General features: G+C 34.0%; 1 protein-coding gene across 2 annotated transcripts in view; it reads left to right on the top strand.

Moving 5' to 3' along the window:
- Ets65A (DNA-binding protein D-ETS-3) overlaps positions 1–21,809 on the top strand; it is a 182,111-nt gene that overhangs the window by 114,011 nt on the left and 46,291 nt on the right. For both annotated transcript variants that reach the window (XM_089649754.1, XM_089649753.1), the window contains exon 5: positions 19,811–19,882. In XM_089649754.1, coding sequence (XP_089505880.1) covers positions 19,811–19,882 — 72 coding nt within the window. The remainder of the gene's footprint in view (positions 1–19,810; positions 19,883–21,809) is intronic.

A 21,809-nucleotide genomic window follows, 5' to 3' on the forward strand; every position in this document is an offset into this window, starting at 1 on the left:
AACAAATGGACTTGCGTTAATACGTGGTGCCCTGCTGCTTTTATTAACAACCGACGCGGACTAAACCTCAGCAAATTCGCTTTTCTCACGGGAATTTCACTTGCGGCTATCAACCGAGTGTACCTTCTTCGAAATTAGTCGATATTTTGTATAAAATCGCATTTTACTATATTGAAATATTTATCTTATCTTTAGGCGATGTCTTGTTTTATCAGTATACCCGAATGTACATTTTAATCGTCGAGGTAAGTTCTCTCTAGATATCCTAGAACGGTCGATCGATAAAGGATTTATCGATAGTGTCGATAACTTTTCATCGTCAACGAGCACGACTGGAGATCGTTAATTTACAAACAACAGTTCAAATAGAGTAAATTAAAAACACTTGCTGTCGTTGTGCACTTTCGTTTGTTCGTTGAGTAGTTGAATAAATAAATAAATCACCAATAATAAGCAGTGTTTAAAAAAAAATCAACTTTAAAAGTAAAGATAGTTAAAATCCCTAATTTATGACTTTTTGTAGCGATAATAGTGGCTTAATATAAAAATTATAATTGTTGTTCTCCACCTAATATAAACTTCAACAGCGAAGTCACGCTGCCAATAAACAGTGCAGCACTTACTGACAAAAAATCCAGCGAAACGCTCAACACTCCCTTTAAAGCTGCGCCCCCGTCCGCCGCGTGCCGTCGGCCGCGTGCGCCGTAACAATGCGCCGTAATGCCTTGATTGACAGTTACAATATTTCGCTAAGTGATGCAATATTCCGATGAATATCTTTAAATGCGGAATCATCCATGCTCGGATGGGCGCGAAACGCGGGGCGATCCGGCTCGGGGGACCAAATCGAACAGAACTCGAACCAAAGTTGAGGTCGCGTTGTCACAACTGTTATTGCGAGCTTCACGGCTTTAGAAGGGAGAGAATATGAAATGGATATTAAGCCAAAATGGAATATGTAATTGTAGAGAGAGCTCGCACGTACGTCTACGACTGTCATCCTTTTCCTTCGCATATGTCTTGCATTAACACGAAAAAGGCAAAATATACTAGAACCTTCGACCTCTCACTGTTATTGATGATTATTTATGACATGTAGAATGTAGCAATAAGTGGGTGTCTTCATAAATAAATATGATGTGCAAACGAAAATCTAAGATATGTAAGAAGTATTTTTGAATGATTAGTAAGAGTCCCACTAACCTCCATTACAGCATTCCAGATTACAGCACACTCGTTCAGGGTAGATATGTTGAGAAACAGAAAGAAATATCATAAAAGTACTATATTTAAGTCGTACCAAAGTACCTACCTAACAGATACAATCATTTTTTTCCATGATCAAAGAGTAATTTTTCGACTAAGAATGATGGTTATCTTCGTTTGTGTGTAATTCACAGATTTAAAAAAATAAATAAGTTTTCGATTGGCTGGGTTTTTATCACTCGACCTCTGGGTCCAAAAGGTTCTGTATCAAGAATCGCACTGTTAAGTGAAGCAAACCCTTATTCACATAAAATGAATACTACATTTGCGACATGATAACATTAATTAGAGTTAAATCATATTTAAAAATAATGAATTAATGTGACAAATGTGGAAGAGATTTGTTTTGTACTTTAAAACTCTGAATACTATTTTTTATTCATACATTAGAAGTTTTTTATAAAATATGATTTGGTAATGTGAGCTTCACTGGGAGCTTACCCGTGCTGAGGCCCTAACTTGACAGCAAAGCCACCATCAAAAATAAATTATTATATAATGGAACTGCCATCCATAACTAAATTATTTTTAAATTACTTTCCGGCACACTTTAACTTAACGCTAATAAATGTATATTAACAATCTTACTCACTGCGTTAGTATTAACTAAACATATTTAAAAAAAAAAACACTTTAATTTTGTGTAGACTTTCAAATTCAAATCCGAAATACTTAGCTATTTTCCCTTTGGTTTTAATAGAGAGTGAACTTTCAACCAATATGAATTCGTAGTATATGTTGTAGTTAAAGCAATATATTTCATTATCATTGTCATCAAAAGTTCGGTGGTCTGTGATGAGGTATTATTATTCATGATCAATGAATTCAAAAATTGAATTCGCCTGCTCTCAACACAGCATTTCATTGTGATAGACACAGTTCATCATCAATGTAATGCAATTAATAAATATGAACAAGTAAATAAAATAATGTAATTTAAAAAATTGTTACTGCGAAAGAATAATTTGGATAAGATAAAATGAAGTAGGTAATAAGTAGTCATAATATCCCATTTAAAAAAAATATTTTTTTTAAACGTTTTTAAAAACCGAAAAAAAACGTTCGTTAAAATATTAAAAGTAATGTTTTGTTTGAAATTATTTAAATGTTTAATGTCCCTTTTTAACATGTTTTTATATTTTTTCCACGCGATTGAATTACGATAAAGCAGATAATAATTGCAAAGAATAAATCGAACGTGCAATGTTCGATAAATCACTTGGGTCATTAAATGTTTGGAAGGTTTACAACAACAGAGCAGTTTAGTCAAGGATGCTTGCTCCCCCTCGGTTCCGTGATCGATGACGGCGAGCGGTGTCGGAGATCGCGACGGGACTTGAACATTCGAAGCATACAAAAAAACTAACTTTCATAAATTCATACGATCACTTACTCGGCTGGGCCAGCGATATCAATGTCTGGGTTCATGTCGCAGGGGAAAGGGAGTAGTCGTCTTACAACTGTTGTGCTGCCTAGGGAACATACGGCTTCGATCTTGTGTCTACATTGTTCGCAATTATGACAGTTAAAGCAATTCACTTGATAATGTTAATCGTAAAAATCCACGAGAATAACAATTTATAATAATATTAACACCCGATAACCAGGGAACGGTGGTCAGGTAGCTATTTTAATAAATGTAGTGTTAAAATAAATAAATTTAAATATTTTAATCTGTTTATCTGTTATTTTTATTTTAATCTTGGATCTGTTAATCCAAGTACGTATTACACTATATAACATATTTTCAACAACCAAGATACGACCACGATCCTAGTGTTATAGTCTATAGGTCTACAAAATGTGAAAAATACAGTAAAATAATAAATTTTAATAAAAGTGTTTAGACTTGGGCGAATCCGGGTAGCAACTACATTAGTTGCTACCCGGACGGTTTTCCTTTGTGAGAATTCATAAAACTTTTGACACTTGGGAGAATCCGGGTAACAATTTTATTAGTAGACAATTTTGACGCTTTTATGTACATGAGAAGACGTACAATCCAAAAAATCAGTCGGTGTTAGTTTTAAAAAAAAAAGGAAGTCCCGTGTGATTACTTCATTACGCCCTGAGATTATATTAAATTTCACAGAGAATATAATAAAAGTACACCTAGTCTATTACGCCTATTGGGGTTAATATCATCATTTTTTTATTATGACTACGATTCAAATGATGATTATGAACATATGTACCTACCCATGACCCATGAAATTCGCCTCTTTGATTCACCAGTGTGAATGTTTTTTTTATAAAATCTTCTTCTATACCTGGTGCCTTTTCATGTTAATAGTAGGTTGGCTGTCATCACATCATCAGGATTATTTCACCCTGCAGACTGCAGTCCGGAATTATTTGTGAAAGTTTAAGGTAAAAGTTCAACTAGGCCACTAGATTATGTAAATTTTTGGCCACAAGGTGAGGTGTCTTCTACTGCAACGTTTTCCATTAATCTTCCCATCGATTTAATCAATTGAGAAGGTAATATTTTGCTTCACAGCAATATGGGACTTTCGACGAAGGACTTCTAAATTGTTTTTTTTCTTTCGATTAGTCTACGGATAGTTCGAAGGTGCGCATATACACATTATATATACATTTTAAAGGCTTTCATATTTTCACTGTCTTCTAACATGTATTTTTAGTTTTAACTCAAATCTCAAAATAACTGTTTTATATTAAACTAACAGAAATTCCTGAACTAGCTGATTTGAGTTTTTAGACATTTCAAGTACACAGTGTGCAAAATTGAATCAATATCGGAATAAAACTGTAAATTTGTATTACAAACCAATCCACTCGCCCGCCCGTCAAAGACACTCTCCTTTATGTGAATAGATGATAGATAAGTACATGTTTAGTACCTACAGACAACAAAAAAATACGGTAAATAATTTTTCAAAAATTATGTTATATTCAATTTTTTATTACGTAACGTGATCTGCATTTTTATAAATAAATCTACAAATTATTAAATGTTACACAGTGATAAAGAAAAAAACAGTGAGAACTTTTCCTTACCAAAAAGAATCTAAGCTAGAGTGATTGGTGGCGGAATTCATGATCATAAAATAAAGTCATATACGTAATAAAATATTGTAAATAAAAATCACAAGAAAATAAGTATAGATATACCTCGTGCATTATTTTTCCATTTTCTTTCATATTATTTATTATCATTATTATTTTTTTTGGCTCTTTTGCTCTGTTATTAAGTTGCTTTCTTAACCCTCCAATGGGCTTTTATCCCCTTGGATGGGCATTGTGGCTTGGCCAGGCCATATAAGAGGTGTGGGCTATCAAACAAGTTTTAGATAAAGGCAGGTGTGCAAATAGTGTGTATGATCGTGTCAATCTGTTGTATATGTGTATATAACGTGACAATCGCCATGTTTGCGCGTACAGTACAAACGATTACAAGTGCGTTTTCATCAGAATTCTGGCTAAGTCTAGTGATATTAAAAAATATATATCGAAGTATACTGTTCTGCCAGTATAGCGATACTTGTCAACTAAATACAACGCCACTGGTGAACCTTGATTCACTTCATGATCAGCATCTGGAAGATTTCCGGTGTAAATATGACCTCTGAGTGCATAGTTGTTATCTGATTCTCAGACCCACCAGACTTTGATGCCATATTCGATGGCCTGTCCAGGCCATGTGGTACATTTCTTGAAAAGTTTGTCTTAACTTTTTTTTATTCTACCAACTAAACGCAAACTCATCGACAATACACCATTTGACGCAGCTTGCTGAATTGTACAATATAATGTCAACGGAAAAAAGATAATCACTTTTGAAAATCAAAATGGCCTGTCCAGGCCACATTGCCCACCGGAGGGATAAAAAATGTTGAAACACCATATAATTATTTCAAAAAAACTAACCTAATAATTGTATTTAATTAAGATTTTTATCTGAAAAAATGTATAAGTATATTTTCAATTAATTAAAATGACGACACAAAGTGATATTTAAATTATTTGAAAAAGTTTCATTTTAATTTAAGAATATAAGTATTCTTTTGTCTCTAGTACTAGCATACTTCGTCATTTTCATCTAAAATTCTAAAGCATAAAAGTTTTGTAATTTAACTCCTGCTTCAAATAGTACATATTTGTACCACACCCGGTTGACTGGCAGCGCGGCGGGCGATGGGGGCGCGGAAGGAATCACCTCGCAACGCGCGGTTCGCGTGCGGGCAGACCGTTCACCGGGAACTGTGTCCCAGGAAACGGAGCGAGTGTGAACATGGCCGTGTTTAACAATTCAATAATTTCACATTTCTTAGACACTCTGTTTTGTGGCATTCCTATGGAAATCGGAACGACTTGAGCGGAATTTACAAAACTATTATTGAGAAATTTGTTGCTCGCGTGGAATCGATATATCTTTTCGGCGATGAATGCTGTTGATAAATATTGGTGTGTGGTACGCCACGAATAATACATCAATACAGCAAATACAAAAATAGGACATACACTACACATGTAAATTATTTGTATATATTTTTTTACTATAGCCCAATAAAGGAGAGGAAGATCTAGGAAGGAAAAATTTATGAGGAGTGGATAGGAATCTGGGGGTTATTATGCCCGACGGAGTGACGGACATTTGAATTCATCTCTCCCACTGCTGTGCAAGACGATGGGTCGAGAAAGAGTAGGGTTGGACAGGTTAAAAGGTCTCCGCCAACCAGTTTCTCTCGATTCGACCTGCCACACAGTAGGTGCGCAAATGCATCCGCCGCCAAGACCTAGACAAACCTCACCCCATGAACCCGAACACCCCTGCTAAGTCACCAAACGTAGCGGACCTTTTGGGGTGACCTATAGCAGGGGTGTTCGTTATCAAATAAATGGTTCCGGGGCGGCAGTAAAATAAGCAATATTTGCAATCGCAAAAAAATAAATGCTATAAAATCACACGTGGGAGTCAACTAAATCTTAATACATTATGCCAACAAGTAGATGGCTACGAATGGACTACCCTGATCGCATTTTAGTTCACTTTATTGTTTTCCACCCCCCCCCCCCTCCTCTCAATGTTTTATTTATCTTTCTCTCGTTATTGCCTGCAGCTTGTGAGTGTTGAGTTTTCATCCACTGACACGAACATGTATATTTATATACTTACGTGTACGCAATAGCAACGAATCAGTAGGCAGAAAGAGAAGTTAATTAAAACAATATTATTTCGGTTGTGATATGATTTGATTATGTAACATTCTAAAATTCTTAATTTTAGCAGGAACTCATGATGAGTTTATGCCGTCGTTCTTATATTATTTGGCGTTATAATGGTCAGCATAGTTGCCTTTCAAGCAGTTGATCGGGGTTCGATTATCGGCCGTGGCAATTTACATTTTTTTTAAATTTTACAATTTAAATTAATATAAACTTTCATTTAAAAAAAATTGTGCGACTTTTCACGGATTATCGCTAGTTTTTAATAATATTCAAAATATTTACTTGGTAAATAAATATATTTGCTCTCATGTGCTGAAAATTTGTCAATAACAGATGGTTTACCATTGTTATTAGAAGTGAATAACAGACAAGAGTCCCAACTGCTTCCAACTGGTCGGAACCAGTGGGACTATGGCATTCCCATTTTGGGTATGTTACGGGATAAAAGAGAGTAGAGGGAGAAGAAGGCGTGAGAGAAGGAGGTTGTGAAGTATCTGCTTGGATTCAGATCCGATCACCAAACACGGTTATTTCACGCAACGCGCAAAAGTAAAGTTCTTTATGGAGAACTTAAAAATATAGGTAAGTAGGTACCTAATTTTTACTTCAAATTTGAACTATATTTTTTTTCAGTACGGGCCATTTGATAGATAATTATACCTAAAGCACCATTGACGCGCGTTGAATCAATAGTTTTTACAATAATATTTTTCAACCGTAACACAACGAAACTCTCTTCCAATACATGAAATCTATCATCCCTGCTATCCAGTGGCACGCAGTCTATAATCGTTAAAAAGTTGTGCTTATAGCCTAAAGCTGCCAGTAGACGCTGGGCTAAGGTGTTGGATCAATGTTTGACCAATGTGCTGGGAAAATTCTGCATTGGCCATTTGATCAAGATACACGTGGAAAGTATGGAAGAGGCGGAAATTTATTTGAATAGCACGTTTAATTACTACTTCAGCCAAGATCATTTGACGTGTGCGTGTGCATGTGTGCACGTTGCAACGTTATACGCCAAGTGGTACTGGACCGGGCCAGCGAATTGATACATGTTGGCTCAACGTGTACTGGCAGGTTAATAAGATAGCACAGAAAAAAATTAAAAAGTGACTAATTTCTGATCAATTTGAATAAATATATTTTATTTATGAATTTTGTAATAAACTTGTTCTTTACTTTATTCAATTGGCCATAATAATCAGCGGAATATGACGATTAGATGGTCAGTTTCAAATATTTAATGTATAATAAATTCATACCCGAACTTGGAAACTAAAAACAACCTACCTTCGGTTATAACGCAATGCCCGTCACTGCTACTGTTAATATTTCTGGCTTGAAATACACAAAAAATACCACAATGGTCCGTGCAGTAAAAGTCAAGCTTATTTGACTCAAAAAATGCATTTGCATTGTGCAAACTGGGTACAAAATATTTTCCATCGAAATATGAATGGAGTATTATTAAAATTGTAAATAACACACACTGAATTTGAATGGAAGAATATGTGAAAATACGCAGAATAACCAGATTACTCCTTATGTGTGATCTATACCTGTTTGAAAGAAAACTATTGTTTGAAGCTTATTTACATTAGACCTTTTAGCCAATCTGCTCAGAAAAGAATGCATTTTTTTTAAAATTTTTAATAAATTTCACCCGAAGGGAAATTTGACCATACTTCGGAAGCAACAAACATCCTTCAAGCTTCAGTGCATAGAATGTTATCGGTTCTAGATGGTAATACAATCAAATAATTTCACCCTATACTACATATTGACTAATGTCCTGTTGTCGCCACTCTGGTGTGCTGACTACTGACACACGAGAACAATAATGCAATTGAAAAGTATAACCCTGCATCGCGTGTGATAAAGGCACATTAATTAATAGATGGTGAGAATTATTTTGTACTGTGAGAATTATCTATAAGTCACATCACAAGATACACAGAGTAAACTTACAGGGATAAACTACTGTTATTTTTTATTTTATTTTGTCAAATCATTCGTTTTCCTTTTACAAACGAGACTACACCCCTTTAATGAATGAATTCACATAGTTCTTTATACAGTTTCAGTTAAAGGCGAATGTTTAATACCGATATTTGTCAAATTACATCATGATATTTTTATTAAAAGAATACGTGTTCTGGATATATTCCGAATGACTAATATTTTATCGGGAATTTCGTATTCTATCACTTTTTTAACATGATTATTTTTCTCCGTGTGTGAAAGTAGGTACTTAAATGTACCAACTTAATTTTTTTTTTAAATTTCAAACAAGTAATTATTCAATTAATTCGGGAAAGTCTCCATTTCAAAGACAATAATATTTTTTTTAAATTTCCAGACAGACGAAATGCTAGACGGTCGAGTTAAAACAGGACATCGCTACGCTCAGTCAATTACGGTTCTGAAATCTCTGTTCAGTGGTAGAATATTTATGCATGAAGTGGTCGATTAATAGTGTACGCGTCACGGGCATATATTTGAAATTTGATCAAATCGTTCAGTTTTCAGCGAAAACAAATCGCTACCGCTCGCCTCTGTTGAGATGCCCGCAAGCCAACTAACAGTTTGAGTTAACGACAGATTACACACATAAACCAGAGGGCGGCAGATTAAAATTTGAGGTTTGAAGTTTAGACAGAGGCGTTTGTTATACACGGGCGTGCAAATAACCAACGCAAATCCTAGCAGCCGGAGGCGCTTCACGCCCTCATCATAGCTGCGCGCGCGTGGGGGAGGTTTTTAAAACAACGCTTAAACATTTCTCGGAGTGAAAATTTTGTTTTAGCGATTTCAGTTAAAATGAAGAAAACAACGAAAAGATTTCCAGTAAAATTTGATGAGTATTTAACCAATATTTGTACATTCCGTTTTAGTCGTGTCTCACGATTTGAGAATACAGAATATTAGTAAAATGTGTTAATTTACTTTATTTAGTCAGTTAAATGTATCTGTCATTTAAACTGTACATTTTTATAAATTATTAGTTTAAAAAGGTTATGTGTTTTTATCATTTCCCACCTCTCCATTTAATTAAACTAAACCTGAATTGGTAATTAATTATAGGTGAGTGAGATTAAATTTATAACTTTTTGAATAGCTAACATTACATATTTTTGGAAAATATACATGTATTACGTAATTTTAGAACAATATTGAAAAAATCAAACCAACCCATTCTGATGTAGGATCCGTTACTTCCAGTCTTGTTTGTTGTTTATTTTACCATTTTATTTCGTGCATAATTTAAAAATTAAAATCCCTTTAAAAAACAAATTACGAAATGGATCCTTACACACGGAATACATTACAACTACAATACCCATTCATTCTTCAGTCTATCAATTTAATCACCTTTCAGACAAAACATAATATATCCTTATTCCCTAACTTAACTTAACTATCAATTAATGTGATCTATTTACTAATAATTTCTCAAATTATTAGTAAATGGATCTTATAATCTTCTTATAATTCTCCAACTTCTCCATTCTCTTCTTGCAACCCAAATTAGCTTTACATCATTTTTATTTTTTTTTCATGGTATAGTAATGTATAGATTCTGTTCAAACTGTAAAATTCACCCGCCATAACACAGGGTCATCCCTAGCATGGAGGGTGAAATATCACAAAAACCATATGTACCCTCTAAGTCTTGTATTAATAAAATAAATAAATAAACAATATATCGGAACACTTGTTCACTTAATAATTGAACTACTCGTTATAATTAATAACTTTGATTAGTTTTCAGGGCAATGAGAAGTACGTGATAGTATGGTAGTTAGTCCAAGAATTTCTGCAGAAAAAAAACCAATTTCTAGTAATTTGGTACTGGTCGAAACATATAAATGAAACGGAAACGAATGCATACAAATGTAGGAATTTTTCGGAAATGCCCTAATACGATTAAAAAAGGTTTTTGAACTGATACACATTATTCACAGGTGATGTTTATGTTTCCGATTAAAAGACGTCTTAAAACTCTACTAATAGATTCTAATTTTTCCATAATTCGGAAACTTTTCAATTCAAACCATCGTTTTTCGGTGTACTTATGCCTAAATGAATTTTGTCAGACGTTAAGCAAATAAATATAACATCTTATAAATAAGGTTCAATTCAGAATTTTATGCACATCTTACACGTAGGTATATATTTTATCTTTCACTGTCATGTCTGTATTATTTCCACTAGCGTAAAATTTTTTAAACGACAATTTAATTTTTGTTGGAATAACTTTTGATGGTATACAAGAAAATACAAAAAGTTATACTCGCAACTGGGAATCGATTCCAGGATTTCTGTCTTGGGACAACATCGCTAACCACTTGGCGATTTTGTCCTGATTTACGTCATTTTTGTCGATCTCGTATTTCAAATTAAAAATGAACAATATGATTCTCAACTAATTTGTTAGAATTTTTGTTATTTCCATTTAGTGGTTAATTCATATAATTTTCAGATTTTTAATTAAGCACTCTATGGTGCTTTTAAAATTAAATATGCATGTAGGTACCATATGTGGACAAGATACGATAAATATTATATAAAAAGCATTGGTTTTGGTCGACCCATAAGCATATTGCTTAAGCATAAGACTGCATCTCAAACAGAAATCTATGAAGTTTGGAGGTACCAAACACAGCCGTTGATAAAGCCATGACAATATCGGGCTACTGTGGCTGTATTAAAAATCCCTTTCAATCTGTTTAAATGAACATTATGAAGCAATAAACTAACGTAGTAGTCCATTCTGTAGACTATAACAAAATCATTTTTTTAGTTTCTGCAGACACATAAAAGGTTTCTGGTTCATGCATTCTGGCTACGCCACTTTTTCTAACAACATGACCACATAAAAAGCCAAAAAGCTTTTAAAACGTAAAAGATCTACGTACTCGGCTGCATTTAATTCCACTGAGCGCTCAGAGAGCAAACAGCAAACACCGCCGCATAAACAAGTCCACGAGGCATCTCTCCGAGTGAATAAACTTGATTCCTGCTCGACTGAACAAGGTGTCGCCTGTCTCTGTCCCTGTCCCTGTCCTTGTCCCTGGCGCAAACCGCAATATGCCGCTGTCCCGAGGCGATGCTTCCTTTGTCAGCGCTGGTTTGTTTGGCGTTTGACGCTGGCTAATATCGCGTTATCGCTGCCACTTCAAAGCCGGCTCTAACTTTATTCCGCCGCTCCCCCCACCTAACTCCCCCTTTTTTCGCTCACCCCTCCTCATTCGCTCTCACACCCCCTCGTTCCGCAAAACTTAACTTTAAATTATAATTTCAACTTTCACGACGCATAATATCATTTAAATATTTTTTTTTTTTTACTTTTAGTAAGTTATAATTTCTTATTATCATGTCGACATCACACGTAGAAAAATGAGTACGGCTTTTTTTAATCAAAATACTATAAACAATGTAACTACATGACCATTTCCCAATAAAATATTAGTCATTCAGAATATATCTGAACACGTGCCCAGACAGGTGGCCTTGTTGGAATAAACATAATGTACGAGATACAAAAAAAAATATTTTTTAAGAACACGTGTTCCGAAATTCGCAATGCCTAAAAAATATTTTCTTTTTATAGCTAAATATGTGAAAATAAATAAATAAATCTAATGCGCCGATGGTAGTAAAGTAACTTATATCGTGGACATTAATAAATATTGGCTGTCTTCAATCTTATTTGCTCAGGGCAACTAAGGCGGAGGTGTTGGTAATGGAATAAATGGTTTGCCTCCCAATTTAATAACTTTTCAGCAGAATATACTCAAATCCCTTTAGCCCCAAGGTAAAAGATCTTTAAAAAATTTTCAAATTACGAACGACATTGCTCGATAAAAACGCATTCCATTTGTAACACTTAGCTCGTGCTTTGTAAAAGTAATAATGGTTTCAATGTTTTATTTTCATTTTGTTGATATTGTGTGGAAGCTACTAGAGCGTTTCTATCTACTAGTATGTAAGCACACTTCGAGAAGCTATTATTACATTATCAAAGCTTAGTAACTTACAAAGCAATGTCGAGTGGTGTAGTTTTGAATAGAAGAGACAGTAAGCAGCTATTGGCATTAATACACAACGATATCTAAAATCTGATTACAACTCGTTTCTACATCAGCTCAGGGTATCGATTCTCCAATCCAGGCCGCTCGAAATCCTCGTCGAAAGTACATAATACATTGGTTCTACGTTCTTATTTTTCTGTCTCGTTGAAGGTACATACTTACATACATCAAATATAAAAAGACATCGAGAATCGAGGCCCTGGTCGAGATCTATTATTAAATTATCGATATTATAGTAATCGTGTGTTATTTTTCACTATTTATTCTTCATGAATTCCAGTCAATTAAAATGTTTTCAAAAAAGAGCGTTGCATTTATTTACCCCCGGCAGTTACATTTGGAATCGTGCCGCTCACGATATCACTTCTTGTGTAGATGGTGATAAGGATTAATTTCCCCGCGTAACACCAGCCGCCCGTTTTGAGTTATGTACGAATAAAACATCGTCAAGAGTGTTTTATTTTATTTTGCGAAGTTCAGGCTCAAATATTTAAATGTTTTAAGATACGCAATAAATCCATAACGAAAAAAATCTTAAGTAGGAGATTTTGAACTTTAAAGTGGTTTTTTGTAATTGTGCATTACTTCGCAGTGCTTCGCCTTAGGGGCGTTTTACACAATGCTTTTTTTCGTATTAACAGCGTCTTTTTTACATAAACTCCACATGGAAAGCTCTGAACAAAATAATTTCCCACAAGGTCTCTGTCATCTTTGGGGATGCTATGTGGAGGGTCTTTTTTAAGGAAAGGACTGAGAGGAAGATGTGGGTAGAAATCTGGGATTCAGTGTGCCCAGGTCACACAGTTGTTTTTAAAAAATAAGTTATTGGTTTATTTTAGAAAAATTAAGATTTAGGTAACAGTGAAAACGATATAACAGATTGATGCATCCTGTTATTTTATAAATATGTAAATAACCGTTACAAGAAAAGATTTTTGTTTTTTTTTTTCAAAAAATCTCTTCAAATCAATGCTAGTGATTTTACGTTTTCTTTTCAAAATATTAAACATTTATTTGTTTCAAAAATTGGGACGAGACAAAAGGATGGCTTCACACAACCCAACAAAGGCGTGAAATAGAATACACAATGTATACTTCCACTATGTCCTCTCGTTACGCTGTTTCTTTTATTTGAAACAACACGTGAAATGCGATTTAGGAGACATCAAAGGACAAATCATCGCTTCGGGTTCCGTCGGGCGGGGGTATGTTGCCAGTAGGGGTGGGGTAAGGGGTGAGCCAATTACAGCCAGCATGCACGGAGCATTCACCCGACCGGCACATCCAGGCTACTCTACACACTATTTATAGACATTCCGGTTAATGGAAAAAAAACCATTTTCTCATATTTATTGAGTTACCGTTCAAAATGAAATGGAATCAATCTAAATTGAATTCTTGCATTATTGATGCTTCTGAAATAAATTGCTAGTGAACTTTCAATTGCAATGATAGAAAACAAATCTTCATTTCTTAGATAAAATTAACAGTGTTGACCAGTGGCGGCCGGTGGTCAAAATATGTGGGGGTTCACCGGATTACAACATTAAGTCAGAAAATAAATTAAATAAAGGTACATACCTATTTATAAAGAAGTTCTATTCTGCGCTCATTTTGTTTAGCGAAGACCTCTATGATTCTCGTGTTGAAATCAGGCATAGACTGAATAAACCTTTTTTCAATGCTTAACACTGATATTGCGTTCAGTCTGTCCGGGCTCAACGTGTTTAAAAAGGATTTTATTCTTTTTAACGTTGAGAAACATCTTTAGCTTTCAACTGGGGTCATCCCAAAGGTCATGAATGGTGAACACACATTTTAGTAATTTCACAGTCTCGGAAAAGTCTTCTAATAAACAAGTACTATAAAAAAGTTGTAAAATTTATAAAGCGCCGTTAGCTTTTGAAAAATCGTCGCGGGCGTAAATTGCACAGAGTTCACCCTTTAATTGAACTTTATTTAGGAAGTCATATGTTTTAAGCTTCACATTGAAATCACGTTCTGGGAAATTTGACCTGTATCGATTTTTATTAACTAGCTCATTATGGTGTTTAACTTAGACACGGTAGACTGAATCCAATTGCATTCTTATGTCAACTTTTCCTAAAACCTTTAAGCCCAAATTTTTTTGTAAATGTAAATGACAAGAATTATGTTTTTTGATTTTTTCAGAAAGGCGAGTTACATCAGTAACACCGCTGATTGTCCAAACTGAATCGACATCGTAAATTAAATACGGAAAACAAAATAAACTATTCAATTTATCACATCCACAGAGCCACGAAGCTTTGTTGTACATTGTTTTGTTAAATGATCGAGTAAACTTCTTCGATCCAGATTTGCACTCTTGTTTTATTATCAGTTCAGGTTTAGGTGAACCGGCATTTTTTATTATCACTTTGTTTTCAAATCTCGACCTATTGTTCTTAATGTATTCCACATTCAAACTCATTCCTAATTTATACGTTGAACAAACACAAAGTAATCATAAATTAGTATAACCTGCAATTGATATGCCTTATTAATAATTTATATACAAGATCGATATAACCTGCAATTAAACTTCAAAACTTTCGCAGAGTAAAAAAGTTTTAAATGCAACAGACAATGCCCGGCAACGGCGAGTACTGACTGAACTGATAATAAGTAATCTGACCATCACTCATCTCTTAATGACAACTTTATCTTGTATGCTTGTATCGAAGAAGCGGAACGTTCGCTGAAAAATAGCAGATGGTAAATTGAAACCATGATTTCGACAATAATATCAAACATACGCGTTTTAGTTTAACTTTCTTCTGAATAAACCGTTTCTTCTGATGTGGTGGTAAAACCCCGAACGCCGTCCTTGATATGGTATTATTTGCAAAGAATAGTATGCACTAGTATGTACCCACGCTTTCGACTGTTCCACAGAATATGCGACAAAGCAGTTAAATTTTGGATCGCAATCGAAAACGAACTGCTACGAACATAGGCACAAGTCAAAGTCGGTCTGCAAGTTAAGCGCGCTTAATAAGTAGGTACCTATTGAATGAGATATTCTAACAGAACCGAGTTTCGTATTGTGATTAGCCATGTCGGAAATCTTGTTGGTTGTTCAGCGCTCGGGAGCACATATTAGCTGGCCGCCACTGGTGTTGACTGGTAACGATTTTTTCTAGTTTTAGAGTTGATACGTTTTCCGGGTTGTCTATACACATTCGACCTACAAAATTCGTACTCTTTTTACCCCAAAACCGACTCAAAAAGCGTAATAATAAACTCTGTATGGGTAGGTACCTACCAAGGATCTTACTTTAAATATTTTTTCGCAAGTAGAATTACTTGTTTTTTACTTCAATATTATTAGATAAGGTAAGAGCACTCTTATTTTGGCCGATTGTGAATTAACTTTTAACGATTTGAATACATTTCATAGCCATAACTAACTTGTCATATGTCGACATTTTATTTTTATTTTAAATATAAATAAAAACATTCTTCAAAGCGTCCACCATTAAGGGTGATTAGTTTAGCGCACAGTAGCGCTCGCAGCTAACAATCGTTCCGCGGCGCTCTCCACTCGAGGGGCGGTCTCACGAGGATAATTGGCAGGTAATCGGTACACCATCCATCCGCCCAGCAGTACGGAGAACGTGCAGAGAGCTGCCTTTGATCGGCCGAGAGAACTAAAGAACCAAGCTACCCAAGTCCATGAGTACCAAGATCCAGGCTACCGAAGAACCCGAGTACCAAGGATCCAAGGTACCGTGTAACCAAGAACAGTGGGAGAAACGTACCAGGAGAACAGAAACAGAAAAGAGAGAAGGACTGTTATTCAAGTTAATGTTACGTGAATTCCGGAACGTCTTTCATCCCCCGGCAAGCAGAAGTGCGGAGGGACGCTACAAGGATTAAATTAGGCACAAGTAATAGGGATGTTTTTCGCTGCACACAAAGCCATCCTTTGTGGGCGATAATCGATATTGTACGAGCATAGAATAGAGTTCTAGAAATTTTATCACAATGCAATGAATTTCTTCAGTAATTCTTACTCATAAGGATAGATTTTGTCATGTGTTTGGTACACAAGATTTGAGTGTCTTTTCGAATGATAAAAATGAGGGGCGTCTGTCACAATGTGTTATGAACTTATGAACTACTTGTGAACATTGCACAAGAGTCCCAACCAGTGGCTGCTCATGAGTGTGATAGAGTTTCGGCTTTCTTTATCAAAATGTGTAGCAAGGTAATCTCGAAGCCCCTATTATTGCTCTTTCAATCCTCATTGAAAGAAGGTATCTTTCCTGATCGTTGGAAGAGTGCTCTCATCACACCTGTTTTTAAGTCTGGGGCTAAAAATGATGTCCAAAACTATCGACCGATATCTAAATTACCAATCTTTAGTAAAATTTTTGAAAAAATTGTTCATGAACAACTATATAACTGCATCGAGTCTGTAATACTCGTGAACCAACATGGCTTTATGAAAAAAAGATCGGTTGTATCTAATCTTGCCATTTTCATTGAAAATATTACTAAATCAATGGATGATCAAATCCAAGTTGACGTAATCTATACAGACTTCTCAAAAGCGTTTGATAAAATTGACCACAGTCTTCTTTTGTCCAAATTACTAGCTTTGGGAATTCATGGGGATTTATATAGATGGTTAGTCTCCTATCTTAATGGGCGCACTCAGGGAGTAACAATAAATGGCTTCATCTCTGAGATTGTAAATATACCCTCAGGTGTGCCCCAAGGATCTCACCTGGGACCGTTACTGTTTACAATTTTCATCAACGACATTATAAAATGCTTTAATTATGCAAATGTTCTACTTTTCGCTGATGATATGAAAATATTCCTGCCTATTAATTCTATAATTGACTGCTTTAAACTACAAGAAGATCTGTATAGGCTTAATGATTATTGTATCCGCAATCGTCTCAACATGAACACTTCTAAATGTTATGTAATTACCTTCACTAGAAATAAAATTAAGTTTGACCATAATTATCATATAGCTGGCCAACTACTCAAAAAAGTTACACAAATTCGTGATCTAGGTGTTATACTTGACAGTAAACTTACATTTGAGGCTCATATTGATATGATTGTTAAGAAAGCCCTTAGAATGATAGGATTCTTATTCCGTATTGGAAAAGAATTTAATAATATCATAACACTTAAAATATTGTATTTTTCTTATGTTCGCAGTCATCTTGAATTCGCTTCTCCCATATGGAATCCTCAATATAATATTTACATAAATCGCATTGAAGCCATCCAAAGAAAATTTGTCCATCATTTAAATTTCAAACTAAATTCAAACCTTGACGTAAACAGCTCGATGGACCTTTATGGACTTAAGCCATTAAAAACTAGAAGAGACTCCGCAGATATAATATGTCTCCATAAAATTATCAATGGCTTTATTGATTGTTCTCCCCTTCTGTCTGAAATTAATTTTAGAGTTCCGAGCGTTAGAACTAGAGAAAAATCACTTTTTCATCTCCATAAATGTTCTACTAATATAAGACAAAATGCGTTTATATTCAGAGCCTGTAGTATATTTAATAAGAATTTTAATGATATGGACATATTCTCAAGTAATTTAGGAACCTTTAAAAGATATGTAATAACTAACATTAAATAATTTTAAATATTCTACTTGAAGTTATCATGTTATTGCTTTGAATCCTTTCCAGTTACTTACCTTCCAATTTATACTCATGTGTTCAATTTAGTTGTAGGTATACATTTATTATATTGTTATTATTGCTATTGTGTAGTGTTATTGATTGCTGCTGTGTTGAAATTTTACAATACATTTTGTTTTGAATTTTAGTTGGTTATTAGTATATCAGTTAAATTTAAATTTTTGAAATTTAGCTGGTTATTAGTATATTATTTGTGTTCCTAGATCTGTTATTATTTTTTATTTATTATTTACAATTTTGTATTTTTTGTAAATTTCTCAGGCCACGGGTACAGAACCCTTAGTTTCTTGTTTTAATATTTTTTATTATTATTATAATTTTAAGTGAAAATCTGTTATTGGATTTTATCTTTATTATTTAGTTTATTCTTATATATGTAAATAATCTGTTGATTTTCCCAAATAAATAAAAAAAAAAAAAAAAAAAAAAAAAAAAAAAAAAAAAAAAAAAAAAGAGTGACAAGTTTAAAAAATTCAACATTATCGAATTTGTTTAGTACAAAACGATTTTTTTAGAAAATTCCGATTTTCGTACGAAGATTGTTTAGGTAAATTCAGTTTTGCAGTGCGCTGCACAGATTTCATAAAAATGTTCATACAAAAAACCGATTTAAAAAATATATCAATAATGCCTTTTTTAATATAAGCACTTATAGCACACTTTAAAGTCATGAACCCCACTGGTCCTAACTGTTCCCAACCTACTGGAGTCAATGAAACTTTGGCATCCCCAATTGGAAAACGTTGTTAGGTTGAAGGTAGTGGGGAAATGCCTGGCTTTTCAGATCTGGTTATTAAACACGGCTAAAGCCATTTAAAGCATAGTTTTAATTCTGAATGGTTGTCTTTCACCAGGATAATAATTAGAGTATCTTCTACTCTGGGTGAATTAATTGTGAAACAACGAATATTAATAATTACATCAAATTTACTTGCGCACGCCGGGATTCGAACCCGTGACTTCCGGACTGCGAGTGGAGAGTAATACCCTTCAACCACAAACGGCGTTGGATCGGTGTATCAAATACGATTGGGAAATTCTCATTGTCTCAGTTTTACATTACTGCGCAACACACTATTAATATGTGGAGTCAAATCAGTCTATGAAATTAGAAAAAGGAATATTTGGGATGTATAGTGTTTTGAATCTCCCATTTATATAATATTTGTGATGTATAGTGTTTTGAATCTCCTTTTAATGTAATATTTGTGATGTATGGTGTTTTGAATCTCCTATTAATATAATATTTGTGATAGTGTTTTGAATCTCCCATTAATATAATATTTGTGATGTATAGTGTTTTGAATCTCCTTTTTATGTAATATTTGTGATATATGGTGTTTTGAATCTCCCATTAATATAATATTTGTGATTTATAGTGTTTTGAATCTCCTTTTTATGTAATATTTGTGATATATGGTGTTTTGAATCTCTTATTAATATAATATTTGTGATGTATAGTGTTTGGAATCTCCTATTAATATAATATTTGTGATGTATAGTGTTTTGAATCTCCTGTTAATATACTATTTTTGTTGTTATTTTCAGGCTATGGCTCCAATTCGTTATCGGCGATGTCCAAATCCTCATTGGAAGCACACTCACATCTCCGGCAACCAGGTACATATAATAACTTATATTAACCAAGGAGAAAAGCTTTAAAAACTTGCAGTATTATTTTCGGAAATATTTTCATGTACTCGACCTTAAAACACTTAAAAATGGTATCCGTATGCAATTTACCAAAAGGAAAACATTTAGTTATACACCGGGTACCACGCTCACATCGCGAAACTTTGGGTTGAGTATTGGTAACAAAGCAATTCTTATTACCAAAAAAAATTGTAATATTTTTGAAGTGAAACTTCTTTAGGCGCGTAATGGATTTTCGGGGACGGAGTAAAACCGAGTCAGGATCGACACGAAAATGCGGGTACCCCCACCACCGCTCACCGTTCACTGTCCCTCTCTCACCATATGCGCTTGTTGAGGTGGGGGAGCCGCTCACGAACGTTCTCTCCCGACACGGGACAACAATCGATGCAGTTTTTGCACGATTCATTAAGGATTTAAGTGCTCATGTATATATCTCGCACTTTAGTTACCATAACCCAATTATCACGACATTAGGAAATGATATTCATGAAATTGACAATGAAAATGGCACATGATTGGTAAATTGTCATTGTAATTTCTTTGTAATTTTTAATTGTAATATTGTTATTTATGTAATATTGTATACTTGTGAATAAATTGAAAATTTTTGGAACTATACATTAATCGAACGTCATTCATCTATAAGAAAATATTAGAAAAAGCAAATCCATGCTTCGTCGTTGAATTATTTAACCTCTAATTTTCAAACTAACCTAAGAGAGAAAATAGAGATGATGAAATGAAAATAGAGAGAGAGGAATACTAGAAGTTTCACTTCTGTCTTGCGTAGGCTTGACACACCCACTTTTTTTTCCAGTGTAATAGTAGCTTTACGTTAGTAATAACATCCGAGAGTCTTGAAAAACGATATTAAAAATATCTTTTAATTATTGATAATTCGGTTAGAAACGGGATTGCACGCAATTTCCTGATTTTTTAGTAAATTAAATAAAAATAAAAAAAATAGTAAATTCCTAATATATCGGAAAACCTGCTTATTCCGTGATAATGTACATTGATATTACGTGATATTGCAATTTTAATGAACACGTGTTCTGACATTTATATAATACATTAGTGTTTTACTAAAAACATATTAGGAAACCTATCAATTCATTAATAAAGGGCCTGCATTCCCGTTTTTAACCAGATTTTGAATAATTTTAAGAGATTTTTTATAAGTTATCAATTTTAAATATTCGTAATTGTTCTTCGTTTACATGACCAGTAACATTTTCCAATTATCGTTTAAAATATTTATCGTTTAAAGTGAACAAGTGTTCCGATATATTGTTTATTTATTTATTTTATTAATACAAGACTTAGAGGGTACATATGGTTTTTGTGATATTTCACCCTCCATGCTAGGGATGACCCTGTGTTATGGCGGGTGAATTTTACAGTTTGAACAGAATCTATACATTACTGTGATATGAAAAAGGAAAATAAGAAAAATGATGTAAAACTAGTTTGGGTTGCAAGAAGAGAATGGAGAAGTTAGAGAATTATAAGAAGATTATAAGATCTATTTACTAATAATTAGAGAAATTATTAGTGAATAGATCACACGAATTATTTATGTACATACTATACCACTAAGTTAGGGGATAAGAATATGTTATGTTTTGTCTGAAAGGTGATTAAATTGATAGGTAAGATTTAATATTTATGCAGAGGCAGCTTTGTACTTTAAAATTGATTCACTAAGTATACAGAGGCATCATAAGGATGCACTATTCCTTTATAAAGTAGTTAACAGATTTGCTAAATAAGATTCAATTCAATGTACCTGTGCTTTCAACACTCTCTTGTGTCCTGTTTAGGGTGGATCAATGCAAAAAAAATTCTAAGCAGAATTCTTGCCTGAACAGATTATGTAATAATTACAATA

This window comes from Hesperophylax consimilis, chromosome 31 (genome assembly GCF_061612785.1).
Source record: "Hesperophylax consimilis isolate HC1 chromosome 31, BYU_Hcon_1.0, whole genome shotgun sequence".
NCBI classification, from domain to species: domain Eukaryota; kingdom Metazoa; phylum Arthropoda; class Insecta; order Trichoptera; family Limnephilidae; genus Hesperophylax; species Hesperophylax consimilis.